The 23,701-nt window shown below is 39.0% G+C and overlaps 2 protein-coding genes across 4 annotated transcripts; one reads left to right on the top strand and one right to left on the bottom strand.

Annotated features, from left to right (window-relative positions):
* Positions 1–1,004: 1,004 nt before the first annotated feature.
* Positions 1,005–9,061, bottom strand: slc22a18 (solute carrier family 22 member 18). The gene is made up of 10 exons (XM_068730788.1): positions 8,711–9,061; positions 7,527–7,624; positions 7,230–7,375; positions 6,411–6,543; positions 5,830–5,942; positions 3,272–3,382; positions 2,807–2,907; positions 2,595–2,696; positions 1,922–2,042; positions 1,005–1,660 (listed from the first exon to the last, which is right to left on the bottom strand). Exons 1-10 carry the CDS (start codon positions 8,873–8,875, stop codon positions 1,473–1,475), a joined length of 1,278 nt encoding a protein of 425 aa, XP_068586889.1. The 5' UTR covers positions 8,876–9,061; the 3' UTR covers positions 1,005–1,472.
* A 2,034-nt stretch (positions 9,062–11,095) lies between these two features.
* On the top strand, positions 11,096–23,381 carry LOC137887417 (very-long-chain (3R)-3-hydroxyacyl-CoA dehydratase-like). Of its 3 annotated transcripts, XM_068730390.1 has the most exons (12): positions 12,336–12,353; positions 13,023–13,760; positions 14,723–14,768; positions 14,991–15,064; positions 15,864–16,028; positions 17,354–17,402; positions 17,542–17,652; positions 18,386–18,513; positions 18,941–19,053; positions 19,141–19,247; positions 20,012–20,143; positions 20,748–23,381. In XM_068730390.1, exons 2-12 carry the CDS (start codon positions 13,680–13,682, stop codon positions 20,822–20,824), a joined length of 1,083 nt encoding a protein of 360 aa, XP_068586491.1. In that variant the 5' UTR covers positions 12,336–12,353; positions 13,023–13,679; the 3' UTR covers positions 20,825–23,381. The 3 variants fall into 3 exon arrangements, with proteins under 3 accessions (XP_068586490.1, XP_068586491.1, XP_068586492.1); XM_068730389.1 differs by having other exon boundaries at positions 11,096–13,760; XM_068730391.1 differs by lacking the exon at positions 12,336–12,353 and having other exon boundaries at positions 13,019–13,054.
* The last annotated feature ends 320 nt before the right edge of the window (positions 23,382–23,701 follow it).

The raw sequence follows: 23,701 nt of genomic DNA, 5'->3' as shown, positions 1-23,701 counted from the left end.
TAGTAAAATGTCTCCTAAAGATCATAAAGAAAACACTGAAAATAAACGAACGTGGGTCCTTTATTTTGTTGCAGTTTTTAAGATGTAATCTGAACGTCACAGTCGCCTCTGTTTGTGTGGCAGCTTTCATCAGATATTCGGTTCAACAAACTGGCAAAGAAATCAAACCAGTGACATCTGTTGAAGTTGTAGCCTGGTCCATATTAACTCTGTAATACCACTCACCCCCTACTGTTAAAATAAGATCATATTTATCCCGGATTGCTAATATTTCAAAAACAGAGTACTTTGTAGAAACAATGAAACCACCTGCTGCAGATTTTGTGACATCACTTCAACGCGCTGCAGATTAGCAACCGAGGTAGCAGAAAACTGTAAATAAATATGACAGAGAACAACTGAGACTGTGATTAACACCGGAGGATTTGTTTGTCCTCCACACAGTACGTCATTTGTTTTTCTGCACTGGTGATTTAATATTCGTTAATAAATATTGGCGTCGTTAGGAGTAATTACATCCTTTATTTAAGTAAAAGTATCAATATAACAATGTAAAAATACTCCATTACAAGTAAACATCTTGCATTTAAATAAAAGTACTTATTCAGCAGACAAATACCCTCAGTAACTGATACATCATTATAGATTGCACTATTAGATTATTATGCATTAATGCATGAGTAGCATTTTACTGTTGGTGGAGGTAGTTTAACTACTTTACAGGTAATCTAGTTCACTGGTTCCAAATCTAGAGTCACTTCAAAGAGTCACCAGATAAATTTGAAGTGAAATGAGATGACTAATGGGATAAGAACGAAGAAAAAACTAAGTTCTGCTACGCTGCCATCACTGTACTAAAGCGGCTGAAATATTCATACAATCTTCATTATATTCATTGACTGTATCAATTACCGAGATTTCTGCCACAGATTCAGAGCATTCAATGCAAAAGGAAGAATGAAATACTTCACTGCCTTTAGATGAATTAATGTACAAAAATAAAATCATTTTTTAAAAGATTTAATTAAAAACAATGACGAATAAGAAAATATACTTTCATTATAAATTTCTCTGATAAAACTATGTTCAATCAGCAGTGATTTGTTGTAATCACCTTAAATGATGTTTAATGAAATCTCAACAGCAACAAACTGATTTTTAAAGTGTAATTAATATAAATGTGAATGATGAACCCTGGAAAATGAAAGAACCATCTGGTAAAATGGAGGATTTGCTACCATCTAGTGGTTCAGTTCTGAATCTCCACCATGGATTAAAGGGCAACAACATCTGACTTATGAAGAGGTGGAAAGACTTGACCGTATCTCATCATGTAAATGACTGTGACAGGATGACTTAAGTACATGGAGAGGTGATTGTTCCTAAAAAAATCAAACATTGAATTTCCATCAACTCTTCTGGTTTGTGAACAAATTGGAGATGAAAAGAAGCTTTACAAAAACTGAGCGATTTCATTTCTGATGCTCGTCTGTCTTCCCGAGGGAACGCTGCAGCAGGTGCACAAACACAGCGATATTCACGACAAACTGGATTAAGCCTATGGAGGAAATGCCGTAGTTCAAATACAAGAAGCCGCCGACAGTCGGCCCGACCGTGCGAAGCAGAGATTGGACGGATGAACACAGTCCCATCATAGTGCCTGCGTTCAAGAACAAAGTAGGTTCAACAAACAATTTAATTAAAATAATTCAGCTTATCCTCAGTATCTAGTATAAGGTGAGCCTGTAGTCGTCTTTGCTCAGAGTAGCTTTGGACTTTTGTTTAAAGTATCTGTAATCTGATGCAGTCACGCATCATGTGATCAAAATGCAGCTTTGTGTAATTGGAGCCTGTGAAAGAGTACCTGCTGTTAAAGGGTTGTTGTGAATGTTGTGCAAGTAGAAAAGCAGGATGACGTCACCTGTGTCGGAGGACGGTACGCTCTTGGTGAGCATGCTGTCTGTGATGACATTAAACACACTGAGAGAAAACATCATCGGGACGACGGTGAGGCAGAACTGGAACACATTCTGCATGTAAGCCTGCAGAAATAAATACATATAAAATGATCTGCAGCTGAGGATTTTTTTCCATTATGACCAAATGAGCAGACATGAACCAAAAGAAAGACTAAAAACATTTAAAATATGTATTTTTATTGCAATGAAAAGGAGAAATGCAAGAAATGCTGAGATTTGAGAAGCTGTAACCAACACATATTTGCGCTAGCAGCATGGCACTACTCATTCCACCACTTCAGTCCAGACTGAAATATCGTGCAACTATTGGATTGAATGCCACACATTCATGCTCCCCAGAGGATGAAGCCTAACGACTATAGTGATTTCCTGACTTTTACTCTAGCGCCACCAGCAGGTTCACACTTGTGGCATGAAGTTAAATGTTTCAACAACTACAGTATTGAACGGTTGGCGAATAAATACAAAAAAGAAAAAAAAATAGGACAAGGAAAAAAACAGAAAGAACAGGTTGAATAAATAGTTTTACCGAGCTGTTTATCAGACATGTGCTTTAAATACTCCTCAGCTCTGGTGTGTACGTGTGTTTCTGTGTGTGTGTTTTTTTGTGTGTACCTGAGCCAGTCCCACCAAAGAAGAGACGCCGATGGACAGAAGCAGCAGCGAGTTCTCAGAGTATCTCGCTGTAAGCCGACCGACCACTCCTCCCTGAACAACCTGCGCAAACGTCCGGGGTGTTACTGACCTCGTCCTGCAGTCTAGAATTATCATGAACAACTGAAAATCTAAATCGGCTTGTCTTGTATTTCAATCTGTGTGACACTTACCATTGAGGCAATGCCAAAGTAAGCCATCAGATAGCCATTCTGCTCGGGTTTCAACTTGAAGAAGTCCAATGCAATGATGGAGAACATCACTTGAAAAATGCCTGAGGACGGAGAAAAGAACTTCTGTTTGATTTGTTGTAGACAGAACGTTATTAATTCAATTTAAAATTTTTTTAACATGCTCCAGCTGGATCGAAACAAGAGGCCTTTAAACACATAATCCATTGTCCAGAAAAGTGAATGCAGTGGGAGGCCACACATCATAATAGATGACTGATTGCCTATATTGTGCAACAGAAAGATTATGGGGAAACTATATACTTAATTCACACAGAATCTGTGTTTTCTGTTGCAAAGCAAGATAGTGACAGTATTTGTTCATTTACATTCGAAAAACTTGGGATGGAAAGCGATAAACGTATTGTGGTGAATACATTCGTGTGTGAAAACGAACCCTCTTCTCACCTGATGGCAAACCTGCAACTATCTTCACAACAAAAGTCCGCTTCACACCAGGAAACTTCAGCAGTCTGGTGATCTCTCCCACGTTGAATATTGACTTGCTTTTGTTCTCACCTGCAGCGAATTCAAGAATAAAAGCGTGCAAACAAAACACAAGTTTTAATAAACACAAGTCTTGTACCATCTCCAAAATCAAAACAATCCTCTCTCAGTCCTCTCTCACCCTGACCTGGAAAGAGTCATTCATGCATTCATCTTTTCAAGACTCGATTACTGTAACTACCTTCTCTGTGGCGTCAACCAAAAGTCACTCTCTCGCCTCCCTCCCTGTTTGTTTTAGAATTGATTTTAAGATTTTACTGATGACTTTTAAAGCACGTATGGGTCTGGCCCCAACATATATAGAGGGAATGTTGACCCCCTATGAGCCAGCTCGTAGCCTTAGATCCTCAGGTGGGGCCCTTCTGGGGCCTCCAAAGTCGGGGATGAAAACTAAAGGTGGCCGTGCTTTTTCCATCAGGGCCCCTCGGCTTAGGAACGACCTGCAGAATCAGTAATCTCTTTCAAATCACTTCTTAAAACACATTTTTACAGACTGGCTTTTATGTGATGTCGTCGCTTTTCTGTTTTATTTTTATTTGTTGATTTTACTAAATTATTATGTTTTTATTTCTTACTTTATTTTTATTGTATCAACTGTCTCACTGAGGTTGCTGTTGTTTTATTGCCTTGCTTTTTGCTGCTTTGTCTATCAAAGCACTTTGTTTTATAAAGGTGCTATGTAAATAAAGCTATTATTATTATTATCATTGTACATGTACAACGTGTGTTAGTAACATTTTAATTTAAAATGTTTAAAAATACGTAATTGTCTTACAAATATGTAATTATCTTACGAATGAAGGTACATAATGTAGGCTATCGGCTTCAACCATGCAGGTCACATTTACACTGTACCACAATCAAAATCACAATCACAAAGAACCGGATCCGTATCAAGTTACGTCAGTTTATTTGTATAATAAATGTCTCAATGGACAAAGACCCAGCAGCCTGAGCTCCGTTAAGTGTCCCTACACCTTCGATGTGCCTCCAGTCTTCAGCTGGTGCTTTGGGGACGTGGGAGGTGAGACTTGGTCAAGTAGGCCGCCCTGTTGCTCGATTGGCGGTGCCCCTTTTTTGATGTCTGGTAATTCCACCCCCAGTTTTTCACTCAGACCTATGTACATGCTCCTTTCTGCCGTTGCTGCCTTGAGCTTCTCTCTCTGGTCTCTGACCGTCTTCTGGCACAGCCGTAAACGCACCGCTACCTCTGCCCCTTTGTCCGTCAGCTCCTCACACCGCTTCTTTGTGTCCCTCAGCTCCTCAGTCCGGGCGAGCAGCTCTCTCTGTAAGGACTCGAGCTTCCGGAGAGGCACCTCTTGAATGGGTCTTTTGATCGTGTGACGTCTTTGTTGGATTATTAGTACTTCTTTCCCTATGCGATCCCCGATGACGCGAGACCTTTCGCTCTCTTCGAGCTTCACCTTCTGTGTGCAGAGCTCTTTTTCACACTTAAGGAGCGCCCGCCTCAAGTCCTCTGCGCCGCTTTCTATGACGCTCCTCTCCCTCTCAAGTTGCTGGGTCTCCAGCTTGAGGAGATGGATTTGCTTCACCTGCTCTTTGCACTGACCGTCCTTCTTGTTCACGATCAACAGCTGGTTGCTGATCTTGTCACGCAACTCCGAGCGTGCATTTCTGCAGCGCAGCAACTTGTCATTCAGGTCGTCTCTCTCTTTGATCTCCCGGTCCAGACATTCCTTCAGGTGCTGCTGCTCGGCCCTGTGGTTGACAGCGCGCTGCTTCAGTGACTGCTTCTCCTTCTTCACTGACTCCAGCTCCTCCTTGAGGGCCTCATTCTGCGTGCGCTCCCTCCTCAGCTCCTTTCCCTGGATCTCCATCTTCTTACCCAGCGCCGACAATTCATTTTTGCAGTGCAACAGTTGGTTCCTCTGGTGGTCTCCGTTTTCGATCATGTTGTGGATTCTTTGCCGCTCTCCCTTCAACTGCTCAGCATCAGTCATCAAAAGCTTAACTTTCTCCTTGAGGACCTCGTTTTCCATCTCAAGGGCCTTGTTTTTCTTCCTCGTGCAGAGAGATTTTGAACGTAAAGGTTTAGACTCTCTTGTCCCCTTGGCATTGGAAAGGCAATCCTATTATCATATCATAACATTCCAACAGAATGTTATGAATTAAATGTTATGAATTAAAGGCGCTATTGATAACATTGATGCGTTTCAGCCACTAGGTGTCGCACGCTCACTCCCCCGTTCAATTGTATTCACTTCACAACAAGTGGTTGCCAATGTATGCAGGAGTGAGCATCTTAACTTTTAGTACAGCTATGTTTTATGTCTGTATCCTATGTTGTGTGTTTGAAGACATTTTGTTCTTAATTTTAAAATAAAAAATACTTTCAAAATAAATCGTAAAAGACACTGACATTATTTTTGCTGCAAAATGTCAACATGTATAGTGATTCCCGGAGAACATTAGGTGAGGCAGACGGAAGTGTGTCTTACTGTCTTTGTTGGTTCCTGAAGCTTGAGATTTGGTCGTTTTTGGGATAAACTTTAAAACCAACAGTAAACTGAAGGCACTCCCCACAGCACCAAAACATGCAGTAAATGTCTCCCTGGGAATTAAAAGCAGGGTTAGGTGCACAAATACTTTGGCCATTTAAGGTGTACTATAGATATAATATATACAGTACATTTACAATTTTACCCACAAAAACACCATTTATATCATCATAATTTTCATTGCATTTCCATGTTTAGTTAAAGCTGTAAACACAACATTAACATTCTATCCCCTTATGAAGTGGTCAGAAAAAGAGTTGCTTATTCTCAAACCCAGCAGACATGGAGCAACATTAGCATTCATTTGGAGTCGTATTTGTGGCCACGTTGACTCTATTTTTAGCTCTGTTTTGGTCTCCACTGATTAAAATCTCTCGGCCCTTTAGCTGCTTTATGTTCCATTCTGCAGCACATCGCTCAGTGTAGACTCATTCTCCAACAACACACACATTCATTAATTAAATTCATATAAATAATAATAATAAATTCAAATAAAAATTAAATAAAAGAATTAAACTCACCCAAAGCGTGTGTTAAGATGGCCGCCCAATGTGGAGCCAGCTATCATGCCAATGCCAAAACACAGGCCTAGTTTGGACAAAGCATCTGCCCGTTTCTCAGGTGCTGAGAGGTCTGCAACGACCATCTGAGATGCTGCAGACAGGAGAGGGATGAAGAAATGAAAGCAAGTGACACGACATCTACTTTTAGGATAATCAAGAAACAATAAAATTAGGATAAAATGTTGTTTGATTTTTGGAGTCTAGGTCATACACTAGAGGGTAGTCTATTTAATATCACTAGATTTAACCACAGAAATTGTGTTAATAGTTGGAATGTTCTTATTACTAATTATTTGCTGATATCGAATCCCAATCAATACTTTCCTTCATACAGCACAACATTATGCTATAAAAATCCTAAGTTTTTTTAAGATTTTCATTCATTTCTTAGCAAGGTGTGACACTAATCACAGAAAACTCTTCATTTGAATGTGTATTTTTTACAACAAAGACATTGTTAGCAAAAACAACATTAGATTTTAATAATACATTCTAAATATTAAGAGAAAAAAAAGTTATAATATTTCAAGAATCAACAATATTCTTGAAAAAGAAACCACACCATAACTTTGATGCTTTTTTTCTGGTAGTGTTATGACTTTAATCTCAAAATCTCTGATGTTTCTGTCCTTAACACTGGCCCTAATACTCTTAACTGCAGACTTGGTTTAGCCACAAAGTCAGAAAAGCAAGAAAAGAATGAATAAATAACAATAAATGATTCATCTAAATCAAACAGTAATCTAGGTTTGAAGTTGAAAGGTGCGCAGTGCTTACCAGGCATAACATGCATGAAGACTGTGGGGAGTTTGTGGATGAACAGCATGGCAGGATTCTCTGCTATGGCCAGCAGCAGAAAGAAAACGACTGTGGAAGAACACGCCAGAGACAAAGCTGCTCGTGCTCCGAAAATATCTGCAAACCTGCAAACAACAACAAAACTCACATACCACATAAGTTTTCTCCTGGACAAAAACAGTTCACTGTTATGAGAACAGCAGCCTCTGATAAATGAATGACCTTCATGCACAACTATAAATATAGCTATAACTTTTTGGATTGTCTTATACTTACCTTCCAAACATAGGACCCCCAAGCAGCTGGATTACACCGACCGTGGTTTGCAAATAACCAAACCACAAGGTGTTGAAGCCAAGTTTCTTTGCCAAATACTACAGAGACACATAATGAAAATACATCTTCAAATTCACACAGTCGTATGTGGTAAGGTTTACATGCTTAGAGTAGCTATTATCTTGAAATCAGACCACCTCTACTAATCAACACATCCAAATTGTGACATTAATTGTGCATAAATTGTTTATTCACTTTTTTAAGGCAATGTTTTAGTTTGTAAGACATCTCAAAAGTATTAGCATCATAATATAAAAAGTACAAAGAGTAAAAGGTATGCATTGTGCAGAATAGCTCATTCGAAAAAAATATATTTCATTTTATTGAATTAGAATTACTGATGCATCAATATTTTTGTTTGTTTGATTTTTACCATATATAGGCTACAGCTGGGTTGTCAGTGAATTTCACCAAGGTATCAATAGGTCTTATCCTTTTTAGTAATAATGAATCGTACTTTATTCGTTGATTAGATTTTGTATTATTAATCAAAGTAACTAAGGTATCAAAAGATGTAGGCCTAAATAAAAAAAGTACAATATTTGCCTCCATAAAGTAGTGGAGTAGATAAAGTAGCAAAAAATGGAAATACTCAAGTAAAGTACAATTAAGTACAGTACTTGAGTAAATGTGCTTTGTTACAGAGTATGGTATTAGTACTTTTACCTAGTAAAGGATCTGAATACTTCCTCCACCACTTAAGATCATTACATAACATACAACGTAAGACCTATAACGATGACGTAAGTCAATCTATCTGCAACTAAAATGTATATTCAGTAAATGTAAGTGTATGTTGCTGATAATAGACCTAATAGCACATTTATAAATGCAGGGCTTTTGCTTGAAATTAAGTATTTTTACATTAACTAACTGCTTACAACTTGGGATGTCGGGCGATGCTGTGAAGTAATGCAATCGTAGCAAAAATAACCACTGTTAACATGCCATAACACACATGATCACTCGTACACTCATAATAAATAATACAGGCAATGTGTCATCATAAATAATAACAATGGGTAAAAGAAAATTATGTCCAGCGTTTCCGGAATTGTTTTCACATTCATGGCCGGTACGGAAATTTCAGCTTCGTACTCGTGACATAACAGAAACATACTCACAGGGGTGACAGAAAACTGTAAAAACATCCATGTGATATCCAAAGCAGCGATGATGTAAATGATGTGAATAACTTTCGTCCTCTTCTGTTGTTCTGTCACGTTATCCTGGGTGGGAAGTGGAGCCCTGGGGGACGTTTCCTTGGTTGTTTCTCCTCTTCCACTCATTTTGCTTCTTGCAGAAAAACACGCTTTATACGGTAAGTAACGTTAATGTCTAGCGTGCAAAACACTCGAATCAAACTGCGATCAAGGTGTCAATTGTCCGGTAAAATACCATTTGACCCGGTGAACTCTCACGTAAACTAGCTAACCTAACGTTTGTTGCACTTTGTAACCGAAAGGAGAGGCGGCATGGAGGCGTTACCAAAGTAGACGTAGCCTCCTTTTTTAACCCCTGTACCTGAACGTCTCTTAAGATCCCACCGAAGGTGTGGAAGTTAGTTTTCTACAGTGATGCATTCAAAAGCTCATACTTAGATCGTACTTTACAGTTTTCTTGCTCGTTTTAATGGTTTTGTGTGAAACACTGGTCAGAGAGGGGTGTACTTCTTCCTACTCAAAGTGTACTTCTTCTCACTCCTTTTCGGACATGTAATATGTATTTATTATGTTTATTGAGAATTTACTTTATTAAAATGCTGTTCATTTTATTGGTTATTGTTGTTTGGTTTTCTTATCATTAGTTACATGTTAATAAAAAACTATGGTCAACTGGTGTATTGCTGTATTGTGTGGTATGTATTTTATCGAATTGTATCTGTATTGTGGTTTCTCCGTTACTGAAAGCAGTACATTTTAATTACGCTGTGTGGCAGAGTTCAAAATAAACGTCAGTTTCATGCTGTCTGTCTGTCTGTCTGTCTGTCTAAAGAAGTTCTTAAATCGCATACTTAGGTAAAAGTTGCAATACAGCAATGGAAAATAAGTTCCGGTACTACAATTTAAATATGCAAAATAATTGTTTTACAAATAGGCTATGTAATAATAATTAAAAAAAAGTTAAAAGAAGTGAAAAAGTACTCAATCTGCAGCTGAGTGGCCCCTGCCAGTGTTAAATTATTATGAGTGCAATATTGGAATATTATTAGCGATGCATTAACACGTAAACTAAACTTTTGCCAGCGTAGAGTATTTTGTGTCTTTAAATAGTGTTAGCCTACGTATGAGTCTGCCTTAACTTGGTGTTATTTTGAGTTAAGGGATGAAGTAATATCAGGGTATATCTTCTAAACGGCAGTTTTCTAGGTAGTCTCTTAACGCTCTCTCATGGCTGAATCGGCTGAGGTCACTGACAATATGTTCCAATATTCATGAACAAAAACAGAAATTATGATCTATAATGTCTTTTTTAAATGTAGTCTTAGTTAAGGAACTTAGAGGAGATGGGTGGAGGATTACCATGAAAGGGAAGAGGAGCAAGGTGGAATTGGCGACAGTTTGAAATAATAATTTTGCTTCAACTATAGCCCCTGTTGATGAACACAGCTGACGTAACCCAAATCCATATGTGAATGCTTTTGAGCAGTGGTTCCCAACCTGGGTGACAGGACCCCTGAAGGTGAGTGAGATGAATACTAATATAGGAAATACTTTTATTTTTACAATTTAACCTCCTCAAGCAATGAAAAATAATCTGAGACAACATTAGAACCCATGTGGGGTTGTTTGCTTTGGAGACACTGACACTAAATCCCTAAAGGAGGATTCATTTTTCTTTTTTTATATTTTGTATAGATTTTATAGTAAGTTTTCAACACATAGTATAACAAATTAAAGATCGCAAAAAAACCATTACCAAAATAACAAATCTTTTAAAACTAAAATAACAATGTTTTTATTGTGTTTAAAAACACACTAGACATAACTTATTATTCGAAGCAGAATAACTTGTATACGTCTCTTAAAACATGTCTTGGAGGATCTTGTTAATAAGAGATCGTAGAAAAATATGAAAGCATAAAAGTATAACCATCACAAAACATATTTTGTTCACTTTTTATAACCATCACAATATATAACTTGTTTACACTTATTATAATTGAATTAACATAAACTGTTTTATTTCATATTAGATGTGATTTCACACAAACTGTTTTATTTCATATTAGATGTGATTTCACATAAACTTTTTATTTTCATGATAGAAGTGATAGAAACATATAGCCTGCTTAGACACTTGAGTTCACTCAAGGTCACTTGAGACTTGTATAGTGCTTCGGTTCTATCCGGACCAAACCAGTTACAACCAGTTACGTTCTGTGTCTGACTTAGAAAGAGGAGGACTCATGTGAGTGACGAATGAACCTGAAGGAGGTACTAGCCTCAGGGAGTAGCATAAAAGCAGCAGGAAGACTGAGTGAGTTTGGGCTTTTTTCCCCCCAACTGGACAGGGACATTACACCCTGAGAAGTGAGATTGAGCTTTTCCCCCCATCTCTAGAGACGGCACAGATTTCTTCACAAGAAGTTAGAGATCCCGGTTTAAAGGTAGATATTTTATTACACCCTTGAGAAGTGAGTTTGGGCTTTTTTCCCCCAACTGGACAGGGACATTACACCCTGAGAGCAGTGAGAAGTGAGTTTGGGCTTTTTTCCCCCCAACTGGACAGGGACATTACACCCTGAGAAGTGAGTTTGGGCTTTTTTCTCCCCCAGCTGGACAGGGACATTACACCCTGAGAGCAGTGAGAAGTGAGTTTGGGCTTTTTTCCCCCCAACTGGACAGGGACATTACACCCTGAGAAGTGAGTTTGGGCTTTTTTCTCCCCCAGCTGGACAGGGACATTACACCCTGAGAGCAGTGAGAAGTGAGTTTGGGCTTTTTTCCCCCCAACTGGACAGGGACATTACACCCTGAGAAGTGAGTTTGGGCTTTTTTCCCCCCAGCTGGACAGGGACATTACACCCTGAGAAGTGAGTTTGGGCTTTTTTCCCCCCAACTGGACAGGTACATTACACCCTGAGAGCAGTGAGAAGTGAGTTTGGGCTTTTTTCCCCCCAACTGGACAGGGACATTACACCCTGAGAAGTGAGTTTGGGCTTTTTTCCCCCCAGCTGGACAGGGACATTACACGCTGAGAGCAGTGAGAAGTGAGTTTGGGCTTTTTTCCCCCCAACTCAGGGACATTACACCCTGAGAGCAGTGAGAAGTGAGTTTGGGCTTTCCCCCCCCAACTGGACAGGGACATTACACCCTGAGAAGTGAGATTGAGCTTTTCCCCCCATCTCTAGAGATGGGACAGATTTCTTCACAAGAAGTTACTCTGACAGTCTCTGACAGAGAGCGAGAGAGAGAGAGAGAGAGAGAGAGAGAGAGAGAGAGAGAGAGAGAGAGAGAGCAGAAGAGGGGGAGATCCCAGGAGAGACCGGGATTACAGAGAAGTTTCATTGAATTTAAATTGTAGTATGTGATTTTTGTGTGAAAAGCTTTAATAAAATCACAGCCTTAACATTTGTAAGTAACTGGACCCAAACTAGAGACCCAAACTATATCTACTAAAGGTAGATATTTTATTACACCCTTGAGAAGTGAGTTTGGGCCCCCCCCCCCCCCCAACTGGACAGGGACATTACACCCTGAGAACAGTGAGAAGTGAGTTTAGGCTTTTTCCCCCCAACTGGACAGGGACATTACACCCTGAGAAGTGAGATTGAGCTTTTCCCCCCATCTCTAGAGACGGGACAGATTTCTTGACAAGAAGTTAAAGATCCCGGTTTAAAGGTAGATATTGTATTACACCCTTGAGAAATGAGTTTGGGTTTTTTACCCCCCCCCCCCCCCCCAACTCGACAGGGACATTACACCCTGAGAAATGAGTTTGGGTTTCTTTTCCCCAACTCGACAGGGACATTGAGTGGACAGGAAGACCTGGTTTTCTGTCTTACTCACTTATAGGGGGACAGAAGACCCTTCTGCTATCAGAGGGAAGCATGAAGAAGAAAATAAAAAGGGAAAGGAGAAAATAAAAAAAAACTCTCAGTGAGCGGACTGAGGAGAGCCTGTAAAACATGCAGTAAGAGAGCAGAGCAGTGAGAGAGAGAGAGAGAGAGAGAGAGAGAGAGAGAGAGAGAGAGAGAGAGAGAGAGAGAGAGAGAGAGAGAGAGAGAGAGAGAGAGAGCAGAAGAGGGGGAGATCCCAGGAGAGACCGGGATTACAGAGAAGTTTCATTGAATTTAAATTGTAGTGATTTTTGTGTGAAAAGCTTTAATAAAATCACAGCCTTAACATTTGTAAGTAACTGGACCCAAACTAGAGACTGTGGTTTTTTAGAACAATTTGACCCTCTTCCCTGTCCCTCATCCGTGTGATACAGAGGTGACGACCGACTCTACCAGAGGAGCTAAGGTAAGTTCCCTGAGTGAAGACTTGGCAGAATTAGTCATAAATGGTGAGAATGTTCACAATAGGCGATAGTAAAGTACAGACGTTCTACATAACTATCCATACTGGGTGCTAAGGTTGCATCCTAACGAGAACGCCTAGGGCGTAGCCGTACAAGATTCTCGTGAAGACAATTAATCCGAAATCCTAACGATTCAGCTACGGGGTGAGATAAAAGGCCGGAGGTATTGTTTTGACACGTCCGGGAGGAACGTATGTCCTCGCAGGTGGGACAGCCGACGGAGTTCCCACCGTGTTAGGTGCGCACGCCTGTCCCGCTTTCCCCGGGGCGGGGTCCGCTCACGCTTCAATCTTAAAACCTACCGTTTGAGGACTTTTATTTTGAAACTTAACAATTTACGTTTCTTATTTTGAAGTCCGTGAGCAACTTCCTGTTCTTCCCGGAAGCATGCTCCACCAGCTAGTGTGATAGCCCCTCTGTTGTGAGTGTGTGTGTGTGTGTGCGTGTGTTTGTGCGTGTGTTTGTGAGGGGGTTGGCAGACTGTCAGAGGGGGACTTCAGTTCATCCGTTAGAGGGACATTTCCCTCATTTTCATGGCATGTAGGTATCAGAAGACATAAAGACACGATGCAGATCCTCACTCCTCACGTGTACTGGGCTCAGCGGCACGGAGAGATTTATCTCCGGGTGGACCTGAGCGACGCAAAGGTAAGTTCCACATCACCCAACCGGCTAGCTTAAGCCCTGGTGTTCAGTTAGTTAGGCTAAGTTGACCTCTAGCGTTAGCTAAATCATGACCAAACCGCCTCCGTGAGCTCTGAATTAGTGCAGAATGCAGGCTGAACATGAGCTGGATGAGTTCTTTGTGTTATTATCAATTGTAAACAAATACTTCTGATATCATTATCAGAAGAAAGTACTCCAGAAACCCAGCCCAGCTCTGTACAAAAGACATCCAGGTGTTAATGATTAATTTATGTCAGCCCGTTAAAACAAACATTACTTGACTTCATTCTGCTGGCTTCATGTGTTTGCATTAGTAACATGGATTACAGGTTTTCGTCCTGCTCCTCCTCCAGTCCTCGTCCCGCATCTGTTGGACAAACGTCTGATAAAAGATGCATGACTTGTAATGGTTGTTCAGTATCCTGTTTAGCCTGCTAGCAGAAAGGCTTAATGATAACCGGAACAGGCTGACAGAAGAACACTTGGCACGTTCTACATGTTGGGCCCATTTATCAACGAGGAAAGACTAAACACAAGCACCTTCTCTCAGTTTAATGAAATACAATTCAGCAGCACGGCATTTAAGCCTCTAATATGCCTGTTAAGTGTATGATGTAGTACAGGGCTGTCAAACTAGACTGCAGTGCGTTTAGCCTGGTGTACCTAATACGCATTGTACTTATTGTAAAGGATAAATCTGGTAATAATCTACATTTTATTACCAAACCAAAACAAACAATGAATTAATCCCACTATCAAGGAGCCAAAGATTGTATTCATCTGTGTCATAGAGCTCCATCATTGTCCAAAAACCCACACACACCTTTTCATGGGATTTGTTGACAGTAAGACAAATATAATATGATATGAACCAGACTTGTTTTTTCATTGTGTGTGTGTGTGTGTGTCAGGTTGGTTGTGATGACTGCCTTTGTGTTTTTCAGAATCTCGACATCAGCTTGCAAGAAAACAACACACTTCAGTTCAGAGGTTGGTGTTTTTATTGCTGCATGTAAAGAGGAAAAATATCTTTCTAAGAACAATTCAGGAGAAGTTTTTGCACGATGACATTTTTTTAATGTGAAATATAAGTAAAATATTCCACAGACTTTATGATTATCTATGACGTCTGTTATCATGTAAATTTCTGTATGAAACGCATTATAAAGCTTAATGTTGTTATAGTACAAACATTGTAATCTTCTTCCACAGCACAGGGCCATGGAGCTAAAGGAGATAATGAATATGAGTTCAGTTTGGAGTTCTTGGAACCTGTTAGACCTGAGGTATTGAGCTTTTATCCATGTATTACTAATAACCAGTCAAATCAATTGTCATATTGAATTTTTTTTTTTTTTTTTTTTTTTTTTTTTGCATCATTGAAATATGATTCAGATGAAACACCAGAGTGCAGAAGGGCAGTTATTGATTCATTTCATTTCCCTACAGTGTCTGGTATTAAATATTTGGCACACTTGTAGCTTCCCTTTCCATTGTCTCTTGTTGTGTTGTCTTTCCGAGACATGTTAGTGATGTGTCACTTGGTACGATAGGTGTAAACGTCAATGTATGGGGCATTTAACTAAAAATGCAAGAAAGACCTACCAGATTATTTGACTCGTCAACATAGCCTCCTGCTAATACAACTGCACATTCCGTATAATTTTGTCTTGCTGTTCAGAAGGAAAAAAATCCAGTTTTTGTCACAACTGTAATACTTCACATGAACAACTGTGTGATAATGCGTCGTGCTGCTGATTGAGCAAGTGTACCCGCTAGAAATAACTGCCGTAAAGTCAGAGTGAACTGTGATTGGAGAGAGGCTTGATGAGCTGGTACTTCACAGCCTGGAATATTCCGTTTATTATGAATGAATTTATTCTGAGACGGAGCTGTTTTATTCCACCCCTCAACTAAAAGCATTTGTCTTTTATTGATCATCCGTAGCGGATAGACTGTGCTTACAGTGGGAGTCACAGTCTTCTTGTTTTTCTTTCTTGGATACACACACTACTCTTATTATGTCATTGCCTTCTGTGTCTCTCGGTTAAGATGCGTATAAATGATCTAATACGGTGTTCTCAGATCAACCATAAGTCCACCCAGCGTCAGGTGGACATCAAGATCAAGAAGCAGGAGGAGCGCTGGTGGGACCGGCTGACACTGCAGGGGAAGAAGCCTCTGTTTCTGGCTCCGGACTTTGACCGCTGGCTGGACGAGTCCGACGCAGAGATGGAGCTTCAAGCTAAGGTAGGAGCTGAGAAAAACACACAAATGAGAACAAATCCACTTTGATGAGCGAGTTCAATGTGATCCACCCTGGAAAGGCCTTTTGGCTGCTAATGCTGCTTCATGTTGTGAAGGGAAATGACTATATGTAGTCTTTATTGGTGCGAACCATTTTTAAGGACTTATTATAGCCTCGGTCAAGTTGGTGCAGCCATGAGGCCAGGGTGAAGCTTTTTTTTTTTTTTTTTTTTCTTTTTTTTTTTTTAGCCCCAGCTCAGCTCCTGGTGCTTAGCCTTGCAAAGCCAAACCACAAACATTTACATTGCTCATTGTGTTCTGGCAAAGCTTAACTTGGGAAAGGTGTGCATTCAAATCAGCTGCCTGACCGTTCTCTTCTTTGCTGGGATGTTACTATGAACCCCTTCTACGATTCAGAAATTTCCACTGATTCAGCTTCAAATCATATTTAGTTTTTTATATTCATTTTTTACACCCTAACATTTTTTTTTATCCTCAATTTACATAAGCTATTATTCAGAATAAACGAGTTAGTCTTTTTAAATTAAATCAACTGTAATGAATATAACAAGCGGGAGTACGACCACTTTTTGATCGCAGTAAAGAAAAGTGTTTTTAAAGGCTACACGCCAACAATTGAAGCGTAATATCATGTTAGATAAAAACATGTTTGGAATTTTGGAAATGATTACACCTATCTTTTTTCAATAAATGTTTCCTTTTGGACTTAACAACTCTCTAGACTCTATAGAGTGTTGGAACATTGTGAACTCTAGAGTTCACACGAGGAGACTGGAATCTAATTCTACTAATAGCGTGACACTAATAACGTTAGGGTAGCTTATCTGCAGCTGTGCAGAAACACTGGGTTTAAAAACAAAGAAAAGATTTGCAGCATTCAAATGCATTTAGAACTCAAAAGTAAAAGTTATGAATGAAGCTTGGAACTTCTGATTATTTTGCGAAACTGTAGATTCTTAAATTTTCTTTAATTTCTGAGTTTTTTTTTATTGTGCTTTTCTATTTCAAGTTGGTTGTCAAATAAAAACGTTTAGTTGTTCACACTGTAGATATATCTAACATTTCAGTGGGAATTTCAGTAGCTTGATATGAATTTACAATTTAGTCTTTTATTTGTAAAGGTACTCATCAAATCATCAAATAAAATACATAAGTCAGTGAACTTCTCTGGATCTAATGAGAACGTTGACATCATTACTCACAATCATTGTATTAAAACAAGTGAAGATGCCAGTGAATGTAAAACAACAATGTAGGTCATGTGGATCATTTGAGAGTGAGATCCTCATGGTGTGGTTTTCTTTCAGGAGGAGAAGATAAACAAGATAAGTGTGGAGTCAAGAGTTCGTAAAGACCGTGAGTCACACTGAGCTCTGCACCTGCAAACATCCAAAACTCAGAGAAATGTAATTAATGTGGACCTGTCCTATCCTGGAGGAGGAGCTTTTGCACCGCTAACCAGTTAATTTGAGGTGTTTTTCTTCTGTTTCCTCAGCCTACCTGGGGCTGAAGAAAGGATACTTGTTTATGTACAACCTGGTGCAGTTCTTGGGGTTTTCCTGGATCTTTGTCAACATGACGGTTCGACTCTTCATTCTTGGTCAAGGTTTGTATAAAAAAAAACAATAAAAAAACAACAGTGTCAGTTCATGAAGTGAAATGTGTGTCCAGGTCATCTGCCACAGGAAGGCACAGTCAGCAACAGAATAATTACTGCCAACAGTTACGTGTAACTGTACGATGTAGGACTGATTTCCCACCTTCTCGGCGGTTACTACTTTCAGATCAATGCAGTATGCCATAAACGGCTGCTTGCAGAGACATGAAACCTGCTTGAAGGGTAATCCATCAGTTTATTTTTAGTCCTCTTAATGTCAGTTGTTCTTGTGGTTTCTTCAGTTCATCACACGGATCTCTGTAAAAGTGAAAACAAAAGACACTCGGCGTGAAACAGTTGAGTAAGAGCAGCATCGGCAGACTGTGCAGATAAAAACAGGGATAAAACAAACTATTGTGGTCCCTAAGCGCTTTTGAATTTTATGGACCAAATAATTAATAAATAAAATAATTAGCAATTTTTGTGTGAGTGTTTATTGAATACAAAAAACGGACGGACATAATTAGCACCACTGTATAAAGAACATGAGGTCCAGAAAACACTGAGAGAGGTCTGTGTTTTTGTGTGTGAGGAGCTATTCACAGATGAGCTCATTTGAATTGAAACAGGAACACAGCTACACAGACGGGGTTTGTTTTGTAAATGATGAGGATTATGGATGGTGGGTCCGTGCAATGTGCTGTTTAATTATGTCTGGTTTTGTTTCTCTCGCCCTCCACAGATTCGTTCTACGATACCTTCCACACCACTGCGGATATGATGTATTTCTGTCAGATGATGGCCGTGCTCGAGGTCATTAACCCCTTGTTGGGTCTGGTTAAGACTGGATTTTTTCCTGCTATGATACAGGTAATGCAGGGGAGTCGGTCGGTCGCTTCTCATTTTACTGTGATTTCAAGCGTGATGAAGAAACTCCAGCAAAACCTTCAACCTTGAAGTCATCAAGAAACAAAGTGCATTTAATGTAAATGGTAATAATATGGAAAAATACATACAGTGCATGGCCAATAGTATGTGGACCCCTTTTGTCACATATTGTGAGGTTTTTTTTTTTGTTTTTTTTTCCCAAATTCTTTTAAATTCAACATCAGCTCCTTTAATAAGTCTATTATAAACCGTGATTCTGTACTGAAGTTGTTTAAGAGATTTAACTCAGTGAAAGTGGAAAATAATATTAATAGTTGGCAGTTGGAAGAACACTGTTGTCTAAAACATCATTAAGATGTGACTTACTTTGATCTGAGGTCTCTTCTTATTGTTTCTTGTGATGTTGCAGGTGGCAGGGAGGAACGTCATTCTGTTCGTAATCTTCGGCAGTCTGGAAGAGATGCAGAACAAACCTGTCGTCTTCTTCGTGTTCTACCTGTGGAGTACCATCGAGATCTTCAGGTCCGCTAATGTCCCCTTCCTCCTCCCCTCTCAGCTGAACATGTGATGTTGCCTGCCGTAACATCAGCTCTTCCTTCTCTACGTCAGGTACCCTTTCTACATGCTGGCCTGCATCAGCACCGAGTGGAAGCTGTTAACGTGGCTGAGATACAGCCTCTGGATCCCTCTGTACCCGCTGGGAGTTGTGGCTGAAGGTAAGCGACTAGTTTACTGGTGGCTTAACCCGTGTGCCTCGCTTTAACACAAGTTGCTCTGGTGTCCGAGGTGAGAAAAATGTCTGTGTCAAAAACTATCATAAAATTGTACATTAATATTATTTTCCACTTTCGCAAAGTTAAATCTTTAAGCCAACAGTCCTGGTCTAAACTACCAAATATTCATTCATTTTCAAAATTCAGAATCCCACTGCCGTGCATGCTATTATACATTCTATTATATCAGGCTTTCATTCTAGAGCCCTGGCTTCAAAATTGTATTTTTTTACTATTTTCCACGAGATTGAGACATTTTTTTGGCAAACGCGTGCTATTTTCCTGGTTTCCTGCACAAAAGATATCTAAAAGAAATTCATCAAAATCCGTGTTGTTGCTAATCATTGACATATTTCAGACTGAAAATAAAAATTGACCTCAGCATAGATATAGAAAACTATACATTTTTCGTGGGTTTTTATACATAAAAAACATTGGTAATACGTAAACAAAGCTTTTAAAAAGTAAAAAAATTATAAATATTTAGTAGTTATGATCAAGACTGAAGTTGGTTGAAAAATGTAAATGTAACTCAGTAAAAGCGGAAAATAATATGAATATATATCAGTTTTAAGCTAAAATATGGGAGTTTTATTGGGTTGGGTGTCAGTATTTTGTCTACACAATTTATGATAGACTTATTGTAGGAGGTGTTATGGTTACATCATGTCAGTTGTTGCTGACAGTGTGTCGTTTTGTGTTTCCAGCTGTGGCTGTGATCCAGTCCCTGCCCATCTTTGATGAGACGCGTCTGTTCAGCTTCCCCCTCCCTGCGCTCCTGGGACACTCTTTTAGCTTCTCCTACACTCTGCAGCTCTACCTGGTGCTCATGTTCTTGGGTGAGACGTCCGTTAACACATACTTGTTGATAAAAATCCGAAATACAAATGCAGATGTTTTTTTTCTTTGTTATGGTAGACGGTAGTTATCAAATATTTTTTGACTAAATTCAGGATGTTCATTGATGTAACATGCATGCAGGAAATGTTCCTGAATAGACAGCAATAGGGTTCAATCTAGTCTTGTTTTAGTCCACACTGATTTGAAAGATAAACGGAGACATGATGGTCACTGTGATGGATTACCAAACTCAAGCATCGATTGTCATCGTGTAATTAATTGAGTAGAAGCCGATGCTGCTGTATGAAAAGAACAATAATGAATCAGCTTTGGAAAATCTAACGTATGTGTTTCTTGGTAAATTCACTAGAAACAAGGCTATGCTATTTAGGTTTTAGTTTGTCAAATCATATAGAGAGATATAGTTAAATCTGACTGTATTGGGGATACTGTGACTTAATTGGATTTTCATCCAGGAATTAAGGCAACTTTATGATCGCGCTGTGCAAACGGGCCTTTTGGTGCCTTAGTCTACCGTGACAGAAAGATGACTGCTAGCCTATGAAGGTAATACTGACAGAGACCGTTTCTTCTCCTCTCCAGGACTCTTCATCAATTTCCGCCACCTGTACAAGCAGAGGAGGAGACGATACCGCTTGAGGAAAAGGAAAGTCCAGTAACTTGTCGGTTTATTTCTAACACACTCTGAACTGCCGTCCACTTAAAGATACAGCTGCTGTTTCTTTTTTATCTCTAATTGCCTTTCCTCATTTTCCTACACACACACACACACACACACACACACACACACACACACACACACACACACTCACTCACTGACCTGATGTTGGAGTACTGGTCACCTTATTCCTCCACTGAACTGTTAACCTTCTCCAGTCCAAATCCTGCACCAGTTCGACGACGGGGTTCACCTGAAAACACTGTGCCGGTTGATCCAGTGCTTTATTATTACCACGTTTATTCTCTTATCAATGTTCATATTTATCAACTTTTCTGTCCTTGTCTACAGTCACCATCTACGGTTTTGTTATATCAGAAATATTTTGTTGATTTTACTTTATGAACATCCGGGAGTAGTTAAGAGATTAAGTGGTTTAGGAAAACAATTTCTGTGTACAGATACACCGCAACAGATCCGCCATTTATTTTTCACATCACTACAAAATGAACGTCCTTGTTGGTTTGAAAATAATATTGTTACTCTCAAAACTGCTCTTCAAAATATATATATGGGTTTATTGTTCTTTTAGCCAACTAATTCAAAAATTGTAGATTATTCAGAGTCAATTTTAACTTATTATTTTCACAACCCGTTCTCACTCCCAACTCCTCAAATACGGCAGCTTGGTCAGTGGCCCGACCTGTCAAACTATGACGCTGGGTGCGAGTCCACATGGGAAGGAGGTCGGGGTGGATGGATGAGTCAAACTAACGCAGGACTTTAACCCAGGAGGCCGCTGTTCGTGATCCATGTGTTGATCAACGTGTTGACTTCTTTTAACTTGCATGAAGTAATTACTACTTAAGTTACGTAAGTTAAGCAACAAACATACTTATTTAAACTCAATCCCTGATCTTTTCTTGCACTTATCCAAATAGTTTAGTTTGAAAACGCACCCTTAACCACATGTCGAAGTCTATCAGACTACTCTACACAGTTTTGATACTGTCTCGGCGATCAATGATGCTTCCTCTATCTGTGAATTTAGAATAAACTGCATTATTATGAATGAAAGAAACAAGCAAATTTGTATGATTGTCCTCCTGATGTTGGAGATGTTTGCTTGTTTTCTTCAGGGATTTATTGTGTGAAAACAGCCTGGAAACAAAATGTTTTTTGTCAGACTGAATTTTCGAATATCGGAACGTACTGTATTCAGATTCACTGCGAGAGTTTGAAAACTGTTCCTGCTTGTAGACACAACAATCTCAAGCATGTTTCAAGTCTCTGCAAGTTGATTTCAAACAAGTAGATTCTTAGAAAATCCATCTGCAGTAATGTAATAACACGACTTTTATGGTTCTTGAATTAATGGAGATATTATTTCAAATGCTTTAGCATGAAAACACTGTCTCTTCACTATAGCCTTGTCAGTTTTGATAGTCGTTTTGATTCACAATACTGACACTTGGATGAAGCCGTCAGTCATTTATACTGCTGTGAATATTAGCAAAGCCATGCAAATTACTGTAGAAGGAAATATATATATATATATATACTGTACCTACAATGTTTTTTTTGTCCTGCGAAATATCATTCGTCTGAGATGTTTACAGCGGACAGGAAAGGGGCGATGGAGTTGGCTGAGGTTCAGACTTCACAACCCGCTCACTTATTTGAAAATGGGCAGAGATACTTTCGCTACCTGATGCAAATAGATCTCGATGCTTTCTACAAAACCAAATCTTACTATACCTTCATAAATATTATACACATTGTTGTTGTTTGGACCAGGGAAGTTTTGGTCTTGTGGTTTTTTTTCAATTTCAAAACTGTTCACTAAATGTCATCTTCTTTTCAATTAAACCAAAGTTAGGGGATACTAATCAAAAATGTGTGTTTTCCAAAACATCTCGTCATCATAGTTCTTTACTCTCAAATATTGATATCAACATCATAATATCCTGTATTGCTTTGGCTCAATTGTTTTTTAATTTTGTTTCTAACGAGCAGCAGCTTCTTACATTTGATGATTGGATTTGAGCTGTACTCTTGACGATGAACATTAACATTATTCAGGGGGATCTTGTGGCTAAATGAACAGATGTAACGGGAACATTTTAGAAGTCTATAATAACAAATGTTGTGTAAGTTTCATTATGAATCTTTAATTTGGTTTGTTCCATTTGGAGCCCGCAGGTCCTAACTGAACTGTTCCTGATGTAAACTCACTACTATAAATTATAAGTACTTGTGTACTCTGAAGATTTCACTTACTGTACACAAGTTCTTTGTTTTGTTTTTTGTCCTTTTTCCAAACTGTTCACCTTTTGAGCCTTTTGTTCTTTATATTTATTTGTGTTTACTGAAGTTTTTGATTTGAATTTATTTGTTTTAGATAGATTTTTCTAACGGTAATTATGGGAAGGATGTTCAGTGGACATACAGTTTGATTTAGACATTTTATTGCATTTCAAAAGTCTTTTTGGAAAAATTCAGACTTGATTGTAAGTCACAATTAGGGTTTCCTGACAAAATAAACATCAGAGTTACTATTTTGGAGGTGGGCTGCTTTTTTTACTCAGTTCCTGCTTATGAAATGTCAAAAATGTTGGAAAGATATGTATTTTATTTTTTTCAAACTAGGAACGATGCAATTATTTGTTATGCAAGATTGTATCGTGTAGCGTCTGAGTTTGTTTTTTTACCATAGCACATTTTAAAATCGGTTAGCATACTAATGGCATAATATGAGTTGGTATTTGTAGTTTAAAAAATAGTTTCTGTTGTTGGTGGGTAGAAGAAGAAACATACACACCTATTCTTGAAGTAGATGCAGTATCATAATGCAGGTTTTGTCTTCAAAACATCAGAA

The sequence above is a fragment of the Cebidichthys violaceus genome, unplaced genomic scaffold, assembly GCF_023349555.1.
Source record: "Cebidichthys violaceus isolate CVI_PGR_0920_01 unplaced genomic scaffold, fCebVio1.0.p SCAF_5, whole genome shotgun sequence".
Taxonomy (NCBI): domain Eukaryota; kingdom Metazoa; phylum Chordata; class Actinopteri; order Perciformes; family Stichaeidae; genus Cebidichthys; species Cebidichthys violaceus.
The sequence above is the reverse complement of the archived record's forward strand: the minus strand, read 5'-3'. Positions and strand labels throughout refer to the sequence as shown.

Bases quoted from the DNA above. Each gene is read 5' to 3' on its own strand.
- slc22a18 (XM_068730788.1), bottom strand. From the start codon at position 8,875: ATGAGTGGAAGAGGAGAAACAACCAAGGAAACGTCCCCCAGGGCTCCA. The intron at 3,383-5,829 runs GTAAGACACACT...AATTCGCTGCAG, and splicing joins TTCAGGAACCAACAAAGACA to GTGAGAACAAAAGCAAGTCA. The intron at 2,043-2,594 runs GTACACACAAAA...TTATTTCTGCAG, and splicing joins CTTTGGTGGGACTGGCTCAG to GCTTACATGCAGAATGTGTT.
- LOC137887417 (XM_068730389.1), top strand. From the start codon at position 13,680: ATGCAGATCCTCACTCCTCACGTGTACTGGGCTCAGCGGCACGGAGAG. The intron at 13,761-14,722 runs GTAAGTTCCACA...TGTGTTTTTCAG, and splicing joins TGGACCTGAGCGACGCAAAG to AATCTCGACATCAGCTTGCA. The intron at 16,029-17,353 runs GTAGGAGCTGAG...GTTTTCTTTCAG, and splicing joins AGATGGAGCTTCAAGCTAAG to GAGGAGAAGATAAACAAGAT.